Raw genomic sequence first — 19647 nt, forward strand, 5'->3', positions numbered from 1 at the left:
CAGGTGTCTTCACTAACAGAGTAGCTACAATCTCATTTTTCCAGTTCCTGGAAGTTTTCTTCCACAAACCTGAAGCGCATCACCACTTTCAGGAGCGGCAAAAAGCCAAAAGAACCTGGTTACATCACAAGCAGGAACCAAGCAACTGATCCTCCTTTTCTTCCACTATTGTCAGGTCTCTCTCATTAAAGCATAGGGCAGCAACAGGCCACCCAGGTTCAATCACTAGGCATGTTCTGATAGAGGTAGAAAAAATACCCTGGCTGAAACCCTGGCAAGCCACTGCCACTTAAAACGTGTTTAGCTTATTTTTTAGTTGCTGTTTTACAGGTGATTTGTTCATGATATGACTTACGCTGTACTTGTGTTCTATTATGTTACTATTATGTTACAATTAGGTTTGTAAACCACTTTCCATTCAAATTAATCAATACATCTATATTTCTGGGTACAGAAAAGCATACAGCAGTCCATTGACGCAATCCATCACCAAGCACTCCCTACCTCTTTCAGTTATTTCCCTTTGAATAAATTCCACAGAAATCTGTGGGCTTCAATTTCAATTTTAATCAAACTTACTTTTGTGACTCTATAGCATATGAAGCCCTTGGAACTATCGCAAGAGCACTACTTGAGAAAAAGAGCATGAGAAGTCAATCTGGGGCAGACAGTATCAAAATTCCAGACTACTGTTCCAGACCACCCATGCAAACTAGAATGCTAGCTTTGCGTGAACGAGGGCTCAATAACTGAACAAAAATTACTGACAAGTGATTCTGCAAAGAGATTACCTATTGATCTTATAACACTTCTAGTGGTAGTTTCAGTTCTCTTCTTCAACAGCTATCCTAATCTTATTTAATAATAAACATTTTACTCACTAAAACTGAGGAGACTTGCCACATTACATGGGCATTAGAATCTTAACATGCAACAAAAGTTCAAAAGTTGCAGTGCAACATACTCTGTTGCTATGCAACTTTTTTTATTACATTACATAGCCTAACTAGAAGATCTAAAGCCCCCAACACAGCATATTATTATGTTTTTCATACAGGTCACATTGCAAATGTTGAGCTGGTGGTGATAGTTTTACATTGCCAAAAGCTTTTATCAAAACCTACTGCTAGAATAAGCAGGCACGGGACATGGTAACATTCATCTTGTTAGATATGGTATGGTTTACTTCCACTTGTTTGGGCAGGTTGGAATAAGACTAGAGTGAGTCCAGTGAGAACTCTGCCTAGAGGAGAGTATCTCCTGAGCAAGGGCTTGCAGTAGCATAATGCAGGAACTCATGAAAACTCAATTTTGCTCTGCTCTAGTTATGCTGAAGTAAGCTTCTTTCTAGAGATAAAGTTATAATGAATTGTACAAAATTGACCTCTGAGCAATTCATCCACTAAACTTAAAAACAGTACTATTTGAGAAAAAAACATTTTTATTAACCAGGTTTTTGCACTGCATTATGCACCCACTGGCCCAATCTGCTAGAGTAACACCTACACAATGTGTTTTATGTTTGAAGAGTTGAAAATAACTGTACAAGGTTAAAGTACAAAAGTACACAAGACAGTGGACACAAAATATCCATGTATGAGTTTATCCTCACCTGTTCTGTTTTGAAACACAGAACTAAAAATGTCCTCCTATAGCTCTGTCAAGTATAATGGAAGTGAGTATAACCTGATTACAACATGGAACACCAGTTATCACTGATCTGATATTTACAAAAATTGTAATGTCAATAAATTAAAGTCAATGCAACACCCCATGCAAGCTAGAATGCTAGCCTTTGGTGAACAAGGACCCAAAATCTGAACAATAATCTTTGACAAAGTCCCAGGCTTTAAGATCACGTTCTTTCAAACAGCATCCATTCCTCGCATCGAAGATGTGAATCCCAATCCCATCCCTCTTTGGGTGTGTGTCTGTGACCTTGCCATTTCATATTGTGCATCTAGATTTCTGAATACTTCTTCCTGCTGCTTCAAAGTCTTGTAACTTTCTTCATCCACCGAACTACTACCAGCAGCTTCCTCTTCACTCTAGAATTGAAATAATATATTATTATTATTAAAATATGTTAACAGATATGTCTTCTAAACTAGTCATCTATTATTCTGGCAATTCATTCATTAAAGCATTTTTTCTGCAGCTGTAATTTCCAGAGCAAGTAAATGCAGAGTGAAAATGCCTGGGGAAATATGTTATCAGTTTCAAGGATATATAGCACACGTAACCTTCATTAATTCATTTTGGTGTAGGTTTATAGAAACATTTTGCAAAAGAATTTGCCAAGAATTTAACGTTTAAAAATGTAATCTCCCCTGGGTCAACCCAACACATTTTTACTTTTCCTTGGAATATTACAGCTTATCTAGTACTTGTCATGGACTGGCTGGATGCAGAGGAATAGGGGGAGGCACCAGCTGGGGAACCCCCAAACTAAACCCCCAGTTTAGTGGTGGTGCGATGATGGTCAGGGGGAGAAGACTGGGAGGAGGTGGTGTCAGAAGCTGAAGTGAGAAGGGAATCTGTGGCAGAGAGAAATGCAGAATCAGAAGCAGCAGACTCATCTGAGTCACTGTTGAAAAAGTATTGGGGGGGGGAATCTCCCCCTCCTGCTGTAACAAGCTCCCATTCCCCCCTCCCCCCGGTCTCCCAGCACCAGGAGAGACATGAAGTGGGAGGAATGAAGGCCAGCACACCTCCACCATCTCAGATTGCTTGGGAAAGATCTGGGAGAGGAGGAGACTTAACCAGCTATGGGAAGGTGAGGACCCACAAAATGTCTCATGCGGAAGACCTTCCGATGAAGAGTTCCTGTGCTCAGTGGGTTTGGTACTCCTGAGCAGATACTGTTTCTTCTAATAAAGAGTTAACTCCACTTGTGTTCATATAAGTGCATTACATTTAATAGCACATAATCTGTGTGATTTATTGCTGGCTCACTCTTAATTATTACTTAATTAAATTTCTATTTTGAAGTTAGGTTTTGTGGGCTCATATACCTCCCCTGATTATACTGGAGGCCTACTGAACTGGCAATGTATTAAACTGACCACCTAGTTCTGGGCCAGAATCTGCGGTGAATGGCGTCTTGCTGTATATGCCGATTTGAACCGATTCGAGAGAGTCGTTTAACCTGAGCTCTTACTTGAAAGCAATTTCGGTTACGAGTTTTTCTACATTTCACATACCTTAATACCCATTAGTTTTCTAAATTTGACATTTTGGTCCTTGTTTCCAAAGTTCAGTTTCTCCCAGATTTCTGCAGATTGTGATTTATCCTATAGAAACACAAAGTGATTTATTACATACATATATGACACATAGGTAAATTTGCAACTCATTTTGATTTATAGATCTGATGATACAATGGGGGAAACTGTTTAACTATACTAATAAGCAAGAGGTCCTAAAGTATTTCTCACACACTCTTGTTTTAACACGTTTCCTTTGGAACTGGAACTAGAAACAAACAATCTGGCTGCAAGCCTAAAACTTTCAATAATGTAAATAAGAATGTTGCAGGACTGCTGGTTTAGTGAAGATTAAGCAAATATTTTTAATCCCAGCACCCTTAGGACAAGTGCCCCTTCTGAACTTCTCATAGAAAGTCTTTTTTGACAGCTATTCAACATGTCAACTAGACCACCTACTGGCTCTGTAGACCTTAAGACACTTGAGATTACGATGGCAGGTGCTCGTTAGAATTCTGAACATACCAGACTTTAAAAAAATAAAACAATGGTTACACTGCCAAGTATGACCATTAGATGGCTAAATGTTCTGTGTGCTACTAAGAGGCCCCTCTTGCTGACATGTGGCTTGTGCCCATTGTATCACAGAATCACAGAACTGGAAGGGACCCCCGTGGGTCATTTAGTCCAACTTCCTGCAATGCAGGAATACCACAAGTTATGTCCTTGTTGTCAACAATTCCCAAGGCACAAAGTGGAATAATTAGACAACGAAAAATACCCCTTCTTTTTTGCCTTGCCACAGCATTTTCCGCTTCTTCTCCTGTTCAGCAAACTTCATGGGATTTACTGCTGCTGGATTGTAATAGCTTGGAACAGCTATTCCTGTCTCTGCCAGGGCCTTTGCTTGCAGGGCTGCCATTTGAGCTGCCATAGCTATCTGAGGAGTGACTTGTGTTCCAGAGGCCAGAAGAGCTGCAACATTGATGACAGAAGTGCCGGTGGCAGCAGCCGCTAAAATGAACATTAACATGTTATACAAGAAGAAGCTTCCAGAATTTTTTTTAATCTCAGAAACATGGACTAAGTAAAAGTTTCATCTTAATGGGCATTAAGTACAAGCTAGCCAATTGAAAGACCTTAGACAGCTTTTGCTAGTTCTCTAAGCATTTGTCTGGTGATGCAACTATTTTTAGGGACTGTCAAAAAAAGAGAAAAGTTTGAATAGAGAAGTTTCTGTTGCTTGATTTTAAAACAAATGAGGTTTCTTCTTTTTATAGCTTTCCAATATGAAGCTATAAATATTTCCACTACTATTCATTATGTTCTAGCAGTTCATAAAAACAGAATTACCAGCAGCCATTTCTTGTTGCTTCTGTTTTTCAACCAGTTCTTTCTCTCTCTGTTCTTGCAGTTTTTTTGCTCTTTCCAATCTAGGAAATATGCAAAATAAATCAATTGATCAAAAGTTATTATTTCCCCCCACATTGATCTCTTTTCCCCTTTGTTTTTTATACTAACAATTGTTATGTTATTCCTGAAGGGCATTCATAGAACCCTCCAACTCAAAGAACATAACGGAGTGGTTCTGTGTTGTATGTTTCTAGCTTTCACTATAGCAAAGGTACTTTTCAGTTGTGTATTGATAAAAGTGCAAATACATCAAGCAAAAATGTTGTGAGTACACTATGCTTTTGACTTCATCTAGGTATCAGTGCCTAAAATAGCTCTCCACATTTTAATATGTTAAAATTTGGTGCAGGGGTGTGTAGAGAATGACAATGGTCCCCCCTCAAAGCTTGCATGCTGTGCTTCTACTCTAAGTCAGTAAAAGGTAAACAGAGTAAGTTCTTGGCTTCTATAAACTTAAGGCCAAAAAAAATCATAGTACCTTCTAGCTAATGCTTCCTGTGCATCCATTGCTGTGTTTCGTCCCCTAAAAGGAGGTGGACTTGGAGTTCGGCTGTGACTTCTACTGAATCTTCTGGGCTTTTCAGGTCTCTTCTTTCTTTCTCTGCAGGTAAAGGTATTTTATCATGTAATTATTTGACTGTTTGACTATAAATTAATTGTATCTACCTGCTCTTCAGAGTGCAACTTCCAAGTGCTAGCACCGACCCTATAATTTTTATCACAAGGAAAAAAGAAAGAACTTAACATACCTGCTCCTGCTCCTAGTTCTGCTCCTGCTCCTGCTCCGATGCCTGTGTCTAGATCTTGATCTAGAACGTGATCTTACACGTCGCTTTTTATCTCGGCTTCGAGATCGTGACTTTTTTCTATCACGGCTTCTACTACGGTGACGCCTGCAAACACATTCCAAACGTCTGGTAACATTTTCTAGCTTTATTATTCACATTTAATAGCAACAAGATGCAAAGGAAACCTGCTCATTATCTTCTACTGAGAGGTCACAAAAAGCTGTCAGTTTTGGGCTCATCTACAAATAGTGTAACTTCACTTCAAATGAAGTCAGTGGCCTGAACACTACTAAGTATTTTCATTCTGGAAAACAAATTTGTGGCATAACCTAAAGGTTTGGCAAAAGGGTTACAGTAAACAAATCCTACATATGGGGAGGGAAAACAGCTGAAACACTGGCCACTTGATCCTCAAAATCAAAAAAAGTTACAAACAGTAACACCAACCCATACAAAAAACCGATCTGGCACATCTGTGATGTTGCACCAGGTATGCTGGAACAAAGGATGAAGGTGTAGCTGGGCACGTCTAACAGAACAAGAGCATAAAGAACACTGAAGCATTTCCAAAGTAGAAATTGTTAAGTATACCTTTCACGAGACCTAGATCTTGAATGACTTCGTCCCCTTGAGGATTTCCTCTCCTTGCGCTTATGCCGTTCCTCACCATTTTCTGAAGTGCCCAGGCTCTCTCTTCCTTTATCAGAAGAGTGGTCTTTGTCGTTATGGTCTTCAAATTTGTGCTTCTTCGAGGACTTCTCTTTGGACCCATGTCTTCTTGCCTGTTTTAAGAAGAAGTTGGTTCTTTCAGGAAAATAGTGCAACAAAGAGAGTTAGTATGGGCATCAGCAGATAAAGAATGATATGTTGTGATGCAACATTAGTAACCTTAGGAGTGTGGCCCAGACAACTGTGATGGCTTTTAACACCATCAGCTACACAATGTTGCAGATGCTCGCTATCATTCCTCCTCCCATTTCCCATCCCACACTTTTCAAACATTTTTGTACTGTGTTGTTAAAGCAACTCACACCATTACCGGTTTCACAGCATTAGATAGAACAGCAGCCTCTCTAGTGTTTGATTACCTCATGCATAGTGACCATGTTTTTCCACCCCTATGCTCAAAAGCTGGATGGGATAAGCATACACAGGAGAACTGTCTAAATGTTTTACGTACAAGCTCATCAGCAATTAAGAAAGCTTGGAAGTACATGCACTGGCCAACTTTCTAAGTATTATAAATAAGTATCTCCAGCCTAAAGTCTTACACTATAGAGGTCCAATAAGACCAACTGTCATGTTTTGAATCTGCAGCAGTCTGTGTGCTATTTTCTTTGAAGAAATCTCTTACCATATAAGGCCAGTTTACCCAAATTTCTTATTATCTCAGTAACTTTCTTTCTTTGTAAGTTAATTGTATATGGATAGATTTCTACTCTAAAGACCATGTGAGTCTTTATTATTTTTTAAATCCCCAAACTCACACCCAAAGGTAGAAGTAAAGGTAAATCCTAGGTGCTTCAACTACTACTTTGTTTCTTCCAGGTGCAACTAACCCCACTGAAAGACAATACTGCCATCAACAACTGCCAAAGAGAGTTGGCTACGCAAAGAAATATCACCTTCCTACTCTATAGAGATTTTAATACTTGTTCATCTTAAACATAGTAGGTGGTGAGTTTTTGTTCCAAGTAGTTCGTAACATCAATTAGATCCATTTGGGCTACTTTTTCAGTCACTTGTACAACCACTGAAGAAAGATCATTAGAATTTTGTTGTAAAACAAATAGTGCAAAGAGTCCACTTATTATATACAGGAAATGGGCAAGCCAGCCCGCAAACATGGAATGAACCCTCCACAAGGTAGAGGCAATCTGTGAGCTTCCTGCGGTGGGCATGCCTCCACACAGATGCAATGCCCATACCCTTCTGCCCTTCTTCCTTTCAATTGTCTCACTAGAACCATAAAAGTCAGTGCATTAATTCAACAGCTATTGAAATGTTACAGATTTTAAGACATCCACAGCAGTTTCAAATATCACCGCCAGTTACTCCCCATTGAATTTAAAAGCTAATGTGTACAGGTTGTACATAAAGAACTTGTACATAAAGAAACCAGCCTTTTAAAACAAACTTTTAACATGTAATCCTCCTTCTACACATAATTTTTTAAGTTTAGTGAAAGATTTTCTTACTTTAACATAATGGAGCAGTCTTCTAAATATACACTTTGTATTTAAAACCACCATAATATCCCATAACCGATTTAAGTTGCTTTTTAAAGGGAAATATGAGTTTGAATGACTAATAGTTACCTTATCATGAAGTAGGCTTATAATTTTGCTATCTGAGTCTGGAGCGTCTTCAGTTCAGTCTCTTCGCGCATTAGCACGCTGAGTATGATTTATTATAGAAATGTTATCATGTGATCTAAACAATATAATCAATTTCACAAATACTCTAATTTCTTTTTAAAACAGAGCTTCCATTGGGTAAAGAGAAAAAGGTCCCTGGCCCCACATTAGAACTGACCCCATCTCTCTCTAGCCTAACACTACCCCATCAGAAGTTGGCTAACCTTCTGGCTACTGCTAGGGCTCCTCCACTGATATTACTTCACCACTGGAGGCAACTGGCTTACCTAATAATGTTATCACTACCACTGCCTCATCTCAGTGCCCTTGCCTTTGATTTACTTTTACAAACCCTGCCAAATGCACTGGCACCATAGGAAAACTTAAAATATTAAGTGGATATTTAAGAACTAAGTGGATAAGATTGGGGGCAGGGAGAACACCTTTGCAAATTCTTGAGGAGAACTCTGGTCAATGGAAGCTCTGTGAGAATCAAATATACCAATCCTATTTTCGCCAAAGAAATGTTTATTGTGGCTGTTTCCACAGTTAATCTGTCAGTGAACTTTTGTCAACTGTTACCTTTTTGTCATAATGATGGCTTCAGTCATGCTTCTCTCTCCAAGCACATTTTTCTGAATTATCATTTTTTTGTACTTACCATTAAGACATTTATATACTAAGATTTACACATGCTATGATGTACTTTTAAATACATCTTGTACAATTACCTAAGCACTACAAAGTATTAATTACCTCTTTGCTTCTGCTCCGACTTCTGTACTTTTTCCCGTCATTATCTAAGGAATAAAACATTTATTGTCAAGTAAAGGTGCTTGGAAAAGGATTTTCATCCTTTACAGACATTCCATTCCCAGTCATACCCAGTACTTAAAATATTTCAATGGTTTACATTTCTATTTCGCCAGAGTGGTGCATGCTCTAGTTATCTCCCACTTACTACTGCAATGCGCTCTACGTGGGGCTACCTTTGAAGGTGACTCGGAAACTGCAATTAATCCAGAATGCAGCAGCTACACTGGTGACTAGGAGTGGCCGCCAGGACCACATAACATCGGTCCTGAGAGATCTGCATTGGCTCCCAGTATGTTTTTGAGCACAACTCAAAGTGTTGGTGCTGACCTTTAAAGCCCTAAACAGCCTCAGCCTCAGTATACCTGAAGAAGCATCTCCACCCCCATCGTTCAGCCGGAACAGTGAGATCCAGCACCGAGGGCCTTCTGGCGGTTCCCTCAATGCAAGAAGTGAGGTTACAGGGAACCAGACAGAGGGCCTTCTCAGTAGTGGCACCCACCCTGTGGAACGGCCTCCCATCAGATGTCAAGGAAATAAGCAGCTATCCTATTTTTAAAAGACATCTGAAGGCAGCCCTGTTTAGGGAAGTTGTTAATATTTAATGCTGTATTGTTTTTAACACTCGATTGGGAGCCACCCAGAGTGGCTGGGGAAACTCAGCCAGATGGGCAGAGTATAAATAATAAATTATTATAATATAATTATTATTTGAAATAGCATTTTCACATCTATGTTACCTTTCTGCTCCTCACCTACTCCAACTCTCAACCCTTAACATGATGCTGAAGCTTAAAGTGTTGAGAAATTTCACATTTTTAAGAGGTTGAAACATAGAACTCAAAAGGACATGCACATAAATCTAAAACGTTATTGTTTACTTGGAAGTTGCAATAATTTGAACTGAATTCAATTTTACCTCTAAGTAAACATGCTTAGGTTAGCAGCCTAACTACACACTACCACTAAATCACAAGTTTATGCACCAGCAAGTTTTTATAGGGAAAACTCTTAACAGCTAGAGGCTTCCATACCTGACTTTCGTTTTCTCTCTCTTGATCGTGAACGTGACCTTGAATAATGATGTTTTGAAGTTCTAGGAGAATTAGATGCATCTTTTTTCTTTTCTCTATCAGGAGATGATTTCTCTGGGGCTATTGCCTCTCGCTCTGTATCACTAGCCTATGATGAAATGAAATATTGTTATTATTACATAGTTCACCACCACTCTATCGCAAAGTAACTTAACTGCCTGAAGCATTTTAGACCACTATTTTTTAATCATCACAAACATCCAGAAACTAGTTAATTTTGAATTGTCAAAGCTATATATTCCACTAGTAGGAAATCAAGTCCACAGCCACTAGATAGGGTGTTAAAATAACCAAATTCAAGCACCACAATGTTTTCTACTGCAGAAGAATGAGATGGATTTTCCGTATCCAATCCAAAAATGATGTTCCTCCTCAGTGACATCTATGTCAACAGATACTGATAAAGCAAATCCATAGTTCCTTCTTTGAATTGCTTCTTTTCTGTACCTCAGGTGATTTTAGATGTTTTGATTAGTAAATTTTCAAAGAGAATGGCACATCAGTCCTTGGCCTACTAAATTTCCCACCTGTTTATCGCCACCAGGCACAGCAACTGTGGTCTTTACTCCCAACAATAGAAGTCAATGCAGCACAGTTTGAGGCATATTTTAATGCATTACAGCAACTTATCTACAACATGCACTTTCCAAATAGAGTCTTATTTTTAAGCACATTTAAATCCAATATATAATACTATGTATTTTTATGCTGTGAACTGCCCTGAGATCTACTGATGAAGGGCAGCAGTGTTAAGAAACTGGGATAGAAAAAAATAGCTATTGCCACCCCCCCCCAATGCAGCACCACGTTCTATTTTTATAATTGTAAAGAATTTCTTTCGTTCTTTTTGCAATTAGTGGTATTTAGAGGGTTGCAACCAGCCATAGCAAAACAGGTTGTATAGAGAGCACAGTGGGATTTAAGTTTGGGAATGTGTAACACACTATAACTGCAATGGTAATTTGAGGTGGGGGCAAACCTTCAAAGAAACCAATGATATTGAAATGGTGGAGCATCCCCCTACTTTTTTAAATGTTTGCATGAGTGCTCCTGTACTATTTACAGGGGAATGCTTTCCTCTACAGAAATAAAAACATTTAAAATAATCACATTACGTGGGCATGAATGGACAGAGTGAGACAATGTCCCTTAGCGGCAGCTCCACCTATCACAGAAGCTATGACTTTGCAAACTGAAAGAAAAAAGGTTCACCCCAGTGAGAGCCACTGTGGTGCAGTGGTTAGTGTGCCCATTGGAAGAGTGAGTGCACTGTTGGAAGCTAGACCCTATAAATGCTTACTCAGAAGCAAGTCCCAGTGTATGTTCTGATGGGACATGCTGTGACGTAATCCTATATACAGTGGTACCTCAGGTTACATACGCTTCAGGTTACATACACTTCAGGTTACAGACTCCGCTAACCCAGAAATATTACCTTGGATTAAGAACTTAGCTTCAGGATGAGAACGGAAATTGTGCTCCGGCGGCGCGGCAGCAGCAGGAGGCCCCATTAGCTAAAGCGGTGCTTCAGGTTAAGAACAGTTTCAGGTTAAGAATGGACCTCCAGAACGAATTAAGTACTTAACCCGAGGTACCACTGTATGTGGTTACAATCCTTTTTGGAGATTCTAATGAAAGCTATGGACACCCTACCCATAAACATGCACAAAGTTTTGCATACAATTTATCTTATTAAATTGGGAACAAATCATATTGGTGTGCCTGGTTCACAGGACCCTTGAAGTGCATCTATGGACCTCAGGTTAAGAACCCTTGCTGTGTATGATGCCATCCTTGTGCTTAAGCACTAGCCTGATAGGCATAGATGACACAAAGCCACATACTGGCAAGCACATGAAATTCCAGGCAGGTCAGTGAGTGAGAGCACTCTGCCCCTCCTTTGCAGGAAACACAAGAAACAAGAATCTCACTCCAGGTCCAAGAGAGATCAGCAGCAGGGGGTGGGGACAACTTCTCCACCCCCCCCCAACAAGTTAAGTCCTCCCCAACCCCCAGACTACTAACTTCTGGGGGGCTTCCTTACAAAGCTGGAGTGAGTTCCATTGAACTCAGTAATGTTATTAAGCATAAAAGGATCAAGTTGTTAGGGATCCAATAATAACAACAATTCTGTCAGTTCTGCTGAGGTTTAAGTTGCACAATTTTTCAAGTTACCACATAATGGCACATTTCCTTCTCCCACCCTAACTCACTTAGGGTTCTCTCCAAAGCCCCATATATCATCACCCTCAAAATAATCCCTTTCCTCAGACTCTATATTTAACTTAGCATTGTTAATTTAACTAACTCTCCCCTGCTTTCCTTATTTACAAAGTGTTTAATAAAAACATTATATATAGGGGAGCATGAACCGTGAGAACCTTCATGCATTTACCTGGAAAGAAGACCAACTGAGCAGAGTGGGCCTTTCTGTGCAAAAACACAGGGAACCGAGCCATCAAATAACAGCCACACTTATAAAAGGGCCTAATATCAAATATTGTACCACTCATACAGACTTTTTTTAGGGAGGGAAAGAGACGGTGCCACTACCTTGCGATCTAAAACAGTCAACAGGAGTGTGGAGAGGAGAGGAAACCTCTTAGAAACACGTGAGAATGTATCATTACTAATTCAATTTGTATACTACCCTTTACCACAGATCTCGGGGCGGCTCACAACATAGAACATAGAAATGCAAGCTGAAAACGGAAAACACATAATAATGAGGGAAAACACTCGCAAACCAGTAAGCGCCCCTCCCTCGCGCCATCAAAACCCCAAACCCAAGTGGCGTGGAAAGGGAGACGTTTCTGCAGGCTTCCCGTCCGCGGGCCCGAAGGCGGAGGCAGCTCCCCCCCCGCCCCTCCCGGCCCCGCGGCGAGCGGGCGCCATCTTGGCTGGCGAAGACGACGGCGCCTCCCGCCGCCCAGCTCGGCCTCCCCCTCGTCCGCGGGCGGCGGCCCCCGAGAAGGAGCGGCAGGGGCTCACCGCCATGTCGGGGGTGGGGAAAGGCGGCCCTGGCCGGCCCGGCGGCTCCGGCTCCTCCCTGCGGCTCCAACGCCCGCGACGCCTCGGCTGCTCGGCGGCGGAGAGCGGTCAGGGATGCCCCGCCCACTTCCCAGGGTTCCCGGATGTAACCCGGGCCCCGGGCGGGGAGGGAGGAAAGGAAGAGCGCCTGCGCGAGCGAGAGACACAGAGGCATGAAAAGAACAGAGGGGACCTCGAGCTTGGGGTTCTTACGCGTCATCAGGTTCTGACACTTGTGACTTACTTGATAAAATCTTTCCAACTTATTTTTATGCACAGCGGATCATATTGCGATACACTCTCTCTATTTAGACTGGCAAACTAAAACAAGCAATAGAGTCCTTAATCATAAGTTCAATCCTAAAAAAAGCTCAACAACTTTGGGGTAATACCATAAAAAAAGCTCAAGCTAAAAAAAGGCCCTCTTTGAAAGAAGTTTGGACACCACTGCAAGTTTAAACAAAACAAGAGCCAAGCAGATCTATCCTGTTTCCACTTGTGGTTTTAATTTAATCCCATGATCGACCAAGATCAATCCCACGATCTACTGGTCAATCGTGATGGACTGGTTGGACATGCCTGGAAATTTTAGACCACAGTGCTACCTACCTGCATCCCTGGAGATTGCCTAGGATAGGCCATTAAGGAGAACGAAGGGGAAATGATGAGCCATTAGGTATGCCAGAGAGAGAGGCCCCTCCTTCAGCACAGAGTTAGAAGGCAAAAGGAAGGAGTTTCAGAGAGTTTAGGCTTGGGTTTTTTCAGAAATGTTGCAGTCTGTAAAAATCATCAAGCTGGAGAGCGGGTCACAGCCACGTTTTGGAGCATGTTTGATTTCTGTTTGAACCCTATGCTGCGATTATGGGAAAAGCAAGAATCTTGTGGGATGTCAATGCTGTACAACTCCATTGTAGACTTATATGTGTGTGTAAATAAACAATATATCCTAAAGACAGCACAGTCTCTGCTGTGCCTCATTTCTGTTAGAGGGAATCCAGGTCCAGATTGGAGATCACAAGCAAAAGACTTCAGCCAAGAGACAGAAGCAAAAACAGCAGCCAGCAGGCCTGATCACTTTATTCTTAGAACTAGACTTCTGACTACAACAAGACAAAACAGCAAGAAGCCTAGAATTGTAGTTACATCATTTTTTAAAGTCCTTTATTTCCCTATATTTCCTGGCATGCTCTGGTCCATGGGGTCACGAAGAGTCAGACACGACTAAACGGCTAAACAACAACATATTTCCAATAAAACATGCATCATCAAAACATCATAGGTATGTCACAGAAAAGGTATGGTGTCAGGCAGAAATCTGAGATCTAGACATGCCCCTGTCAATCATGCATGGTTCAAGTACTCACTTCTCACAAGTTAATGAAAATATCTACATATCCTTTTGTCAGGAAGGCCTCCCTCAACATCTTTATTTCTTCTTCCTTGGTCTCATTTCCTTCTGATAACACCTAGTCTGGCCCCTTTGTCATAGCTGCTAGCACCTGTTTGGGAAATTGGGAGGGGTATCCTGAGTAGGGCTGCCATATTTCAAAAAGTGAAAATCTAGACAGAAAAATTGTGTTGGTTTGTTTTGTTTTGTTTTGCAAAATTCCAAATAAATTGGACATTTTTTAGCTATTTTGAGGGAAATCAGGAAAACCAACTGTGATGGGATGATGAGCTGCTTGTGCGTAAAATCGTAGTCCCTCAGAGTTGGTTCAAGTCCACAAACCTCTGTCTGTGACGGAGCCCCTCAAACATGGCTCCTCTAGTCACTCGCAGATTCCGACAGTGGCTGCTTTCGGAATCGCTTCCAACATAAAAGCTCCTTAGCGGAAACACGTCTTCTGGACTCACGGCGTGACAGTTTCCGGCGAGGAGTGGGTCTCCCTATGGGAGGTCCAGAAACCTCCCCACTGTTCTCGCTGGAAGTGTCCCTGAGCCATCCCTCCCGCTCGCTTTCCCTCAGAGACCCACCTCTCCCTCTGCTGGTTCCTGCTTCCGCTGCTGGGTCTCTCCCAACCTCCGTGAGCCCTTCCACCACCTGTCCCTCCGATGGCAGTTCCCTGACACCAACACTGCCGACAACAATTGCCAGATTTCCCCGGACGTTTAGCTGATTTTCACCCAGACATTGTTTTCAAAATATGACAACCCTAATCCTGAGTACCGTATGTGGTGGTACATCTTGAGGATTATGGCCTCCCTGCTCCTTCTGCCATGAGTCAGGTCCCCTCTCCTCCATCCCTGGATCACCACCTTTTGGAAACAAATAAAATCATTTTTCTGGCTAATTTTTGGTGAGTTCATATATTCCAGAAAGTGGGGTTTCCTTGCTTTATTATGGCACTGGGAACCCAGCATAGGTTGTCTAATGGAGAGAAATGGAGAGAAATCACTGTGTGCATGTACTACTGTGAATGGGAGTCCTTTATTTTGTCATCAAAGGATATACAGCAGGGATATTGGAGCATACGGATGGGGTACTCTTCCAAAAGGAAACTTAGACCTTGCGTAGGTGCCTGAAACCCCTGGAATCTCACACCACTCAGAGATTCGGTGGCTTGTGACAATATAAAGGAAAATGGGCTGACGGTGTTATTCCCAACCAATGTGTGATGCAGCCTGAGGGGATCAAGTATTAGCCCCACCAGCCAGGGGCATAGGAAGGGGGGCTGGGGCGGGCGAACCACCCCAGGTGTCATCCCGGGGGGGGGGGTAGACAAAATCTCCCCGGGGCAGATTGCTGCCGTGCCAAGCACCCCCTGGGGGGATTGGCACCCCCCCCCCCAGGTGCACATGTGCCACTCCGGGTGCCCGAGTGTCTAGCTCTGCTGCTGCCACCAGCTCTTCTTTCCATACTACAGCTGCTCCCTTTCCCTTATGGGGTACAGTATTCCGGAGCCCGTATAGAGTCCTTAAGTGGGTTCTCTATCAGTAGGAGAAAACACAGGCCAACCAGAACACAGTGGTACCTTGGTTTAAGAACAGCTTAGTTAGTTTATGAACAACTTGGATTAAGAGCGCTGCAAACCTGGAAGTAGGTGTTATGGTTTGTGAACTTTGCCTTGGAAGCAGAACATGTTTCGCTTCCTGTTGAGTGTGTTCCATTGTGTAAATTTAGTCCCCTGCCGCTATGGGAAAGCACACCTTGGTTTAAGAACGCTTTGGTTTAAGAACGGACTTCCGGAATGGATTAAGTTCGTAAACCAAGGTACCACTGTATATTGAGAAGCAAAGCAACTAGTAAGCCTGATCTTTATTAAAGGAACTGTTGCAACAGGGTCCCCACTCACCACACACAGGAGGGAGAACCCCAAACAATGGGGCACAAGCCCTTATATAGACTTTTGAAATTGCCCACCCTGTAGCCCAAGACCCCCCCCCCCCAAAATCATACATACATCCTTTCTGCCAGAATACCCAATAATGATCACTGATTGCATTACCTCAGCAGCCTGGCCATTCTTCTGTGATGGTTAATACTTCAGTTCCTGAGTCCAGGTCACAGGCTCACCCTATTCATACACAAATACATCCTTAAGACAGGACTTGCAAGTAAAAAGACAATGGGAAGGCTTTCTCCATTTGCCTCCCTTACTTGCAGAGGAATATTTGAGGTCATGGGGAGAGTTGAAATGGTTTCAGGATTGCTCTCCCATACCATGTCAGGCACATGGTTCATATATTTCGATATGTGTGCATTTATGAATAATTATTCTATATTTGAGACCTTGAAATGAAGGGGACAGGTTACCCCACCTAGGTCTATGTAGTCACCCCCCCCACCAGGCCTCAAGACTTCAAACTACCTTCTCATTTAGCTTTTCTCACAGATGCTGCTGCATAAGCAAAACGTTCTTTTATCAGTGCAAGAAAGCTTCAAAAGCTAATGAATGGCTCTGTCAATGCCAAGCAGAAGCAGGCCTGAGAACTGAGTCTTATCTTACCCAGTTGCAACCAATCTTGGACACACTGGCTTCTCAGCCCCCTTTTTCCTGGGAAGGGCGCCAGGAGTCCCAAGACCGGAGTTTCTATTCATGCTCAGGGAAACTCATGAGGCAGGGCTCCTGAGGAGGGGGAGAAGGGGGCAAGGGGCCTGAAGGGAATATATGCTGGGTGCAATGGCTGTAAAACTTGTGCTTGCTTGTGAGTTATCATGCTTGCTCCTTCTGTTACCCCAAGGCAGAATAAATAGCTATTTCTCTGGATTATTCCTTCGGTGTCTGTTGACTCCTTCTTCCCTCCCCGGGCGCAATGCTCTTCCTACACGTGAAAAGGGCCTAAAAAGGCTACAGAAATTCTTATAACACCTGTATCGGGAACTTTCTAATGTTTGATATTTTACTATGTTTTATATATGCTGTAAGCCATCCAGAGCAGCTGGGGAAACCCAGCCAGATGGGCGGGATATAAATAATATATAAATAATAACATTATTATTAATACTATTATTATTACATCAGCGCGCCTTCTTCCCTACATCCCACATGCTATTCCAGATGTTCTCCTGTCCATCCCCCTGAAAAAACCCTAATTTACAGAGAGAGGGGGGAAACAATTACAGAAGGAATAGTTCCAAGGTTTTGAGAATTTTTTTTATTTTTAAATGACCTGGCATTTCACTTGGTATGGCTAAGCTTCCAGTGCCCCAAGCAATATCACATTTTAAAAAATGACAACACACTAAAACAAAACAAGGCACCAAAACACACACACAAAGAGAGAGAGAGAGAGAGAGAGAGAGAGAGAGAGAGAGAGAAGTGTGAGACATTGTTTGGTTGTTTTTTTTAAATTAACAACAGCTTTTTTTTCTGTGCAAACGCACAAACGTTTAAGGAAAGAATATTGCTTCCATGCAACGTCACACTTGATATGACGCACAAACGTTTAAGGAAAGAATATTGCTTCCATGCAACGTCACACTTGATATGACGACACCGCCTGCGCCTTTCGCTGCCTCTGCCCTCCTCCGGTTCTGGGTGTCACCCGCGAGCGCTGCTGGGGCTCCGGAGCAACTCTGAGCGGCTCCCCGTCACAGGACATCACGGGCAGGGGAGAGAGAAGCCGACTGGCTCATCAGAGAGAGAACTTTTGCCTCTCTTTCCTCTCCCCCCATTTAAACTCCCCCCTCCAGTTAGCCACCTCCTTCCACGCACGCTCCTTGTCCCTCCAATGACTATGGGTAGATCACTGCCAATTTTTTTATACTGGGTAGTAGATTGCAGCTTATTTGAAGTTGGACATGCCGAGTCTAAACCACTGAGCTTCAGAGGCTGGGACAAAGGGCAGAAGAGGCACAAGTGAAGCCGTGATTCCAGGGCTGGCGTGGAGGCATTTATTGTATTTGAGTAAAAGCCATTACAGATCCAGTTACAAAAGCATCAAACCCAAAGACCCAAACTCTAGCTCCCACATTCATTTGCTCTTCAGATATCTGGGCGCTCCTTTTTTCAGCTTGTCATAGTCTGCATTCACCGCATAGAACTGAAAGAGGGCAGCACGGTGAAGCGTTATCTCCAGCTTGGACTACTACCATGCACTCTGTGTGGGGCTACCATTGAAGGTGACTCGGAAGTGGCAGGAAAGGATCTCTAATCATTCAACTTTAATGGGCTTAAAAGCAATTTGGCAGGAAGAACCACAAGTCAATGGCAGAAACCCAGGGATCTATCCTGCTTATTCAGTCAGAGTTTAGAAGATTGAACTGGAGAGGAGAATGAAGCATCATAGAAGGAACCCAAGGGTCATCTAGTCCAACCCCAAATGCTGTGATCGCACACACTAGGCCTTCCAAAGCTGAAGCTTATTATTCCTCCCACCAAATGGCCATTATTATTATTATTATTATTATTAGCCCATCTTCCGTAGATTTCAGGGATGGTAATGGGTGCATACTTTCTATCAATTCACCGTGGGTCACAGTGGACATGAAACAATAGCCAAATGGGCACTTTAGAGGCTAGTAAATGTATTATTCCATAAGCTTTCATGAATTACCAAGAATTATGCACGTGATTAAGTAGACCTTAGCACCCCAAAACTTATGCCATAATAAATTTGTTAGTCTTGAAGGTCCTAGTGCTGGTCTTTTTAATGTTTTGTTTAAACTGTACTGTGGTCTACCGTACTTTGCAGGGTTGTTGAGGATAAAAAGACTTTAAAACAGTTTGGCATATAAAGCCTTCAATAACTTGGGACCACTTCACCTGCAAGATTGCCCTACTCCACATGTGCCCACTCGACTGCTTTGATCACCAGAATTGGGACTACTGCAGGTACCATATACCTGTTCCATATTTGTAAGAACTCAGTCATTCAGTGTGGAAGCACCTGGACTTTGGAGCTTCCTGCCTATTTGTTAAGATGTGGGTATCAGACAACACAGTGATTCTTCAAACAGCTTTTGTTTATTCACAGGTCAGAACAGAACTGAACTGAAGGGTTCAGCCAGCCTGATTATATAGAGCTCCAGTACAACGTTACTGTAGCAACTTTCTGTAACTATCCAATCACTGAACGTCACTTTCGATCCCTTATTTGCATATGCAGACCTGAGTGAAAACTATATTTTTTATTAGATATTTATTGAGCATTTTAAAATTACAAAGAAAAAAGAAGGAAAAAATACAAAAGAGAGAAAAAGAAAGAAAAGAATAGATAAAATTAACCATTAAACAATACAAATCAATACAAACCAAAATCAAAAAGAAAAAAACAAAACACACAATGCAACACAGTCAAGAAACAAAAATGTACAACAAATTTAAAAACAAATCCAATATTCCCAAATCCTTAACTTTCATTAACTTATTTCATCGGCCTCCTCACACCTCCCTTTTTTGTATTCTAGTTGTTAATTATCTCAGCAAATCCTTTCCACCTTTCACAATATTCTGTCATTAAATTACCTTGATCTATTTTAACCTTATCTTACCATAAAAAAACT

At 41.9% G+C, this 19647-nt stretch overlaps 1 protein-coding gene across 2 annotated transcripts; it reads right to left on the reverse strand.

Annotated features, from left to right (window-relative positions):
* Positions 1 to 1423: 1423 nt before the first annotated feature.
* RSRC2 (arginine and serine rich coiled-coil 2) lies at positions 1424 to 12809 on the reverse strand. 2 transcript variants are annotated; one of them, XM_083476734.1, is made up of 11 exons: positions 12663 to 12778; positions 9612 to 9759; positions 8521 to 8564; positions 7726 to 7803; positions 5999 to 6211; positions 5369 to 5512; positions 5098 to 5220; positions 4560 to 4639; positions 3988 to 4220; positions 3204 to 3293; positions 1424 to 2048 (listed from the first exon to the last, which is right to left on the reverse strand). In XM_083476734.1, the coding sequence occupies exons 4-11, from the start codon at positions 7731 to 7733 to the stop codon at positions 1866 to 1868; spliced, it is 1074 nt and encodes a 357-aa protein (XP_083332860.1). In that variant the 5' UTR covers positions 7734 to 7803; positions 8521 to 8564; positions 9612 to 9759; positions 12663 to 12778; the 3' UTR covers positions 1424 to 1865. The 2 variants fall into 2 exon arrangements, with proteins under 2 accessions (XP_083332860.1, XP_083332859.1); XM_083476733.1 differs by lacking the exon at positions 7726 to 7803 and having other exon boundaries at positions 5999 to 6189; positions 12663 to 12809.
* Between the last annotated feature and the right edge of the window lie 6838 nt (positions 12810 to 19647).

This window comes from Podarcis liolepis, assembly GCF_965112155.1.
Source record: "Podarcis liolepis genome assembly, chromosome: 15".
Taxonomy (NCBI): Eukaryota; Metazoa; Chordata; class Lepidosauria; order Squamata; family Lacertidae; genus Podarcis; species Podarcis liolepis.

What these genes read in the sequence shown, in the direction of transcription:
- RSRC2 (XM_083476733.1), bottom strand. An exon ending in CAGGAAGCATTAGCTAGAAG is followed by an intron (nt 4,640 to 5,097) that starts GTACTATGATTT and finishes CATATTTCCTAG; the next exon opens with ATTGGAAAGAGCAAAAAAAC. An exon ending in GAAAACTAATGGGTATTAAG is followed by an intron (nt 2,049 to 3,203) that starts GTATGTGAAATG and finishes TTTCAATTCTAG; the next exon opens with AGTGAAGAGGAAGCTGCTGG.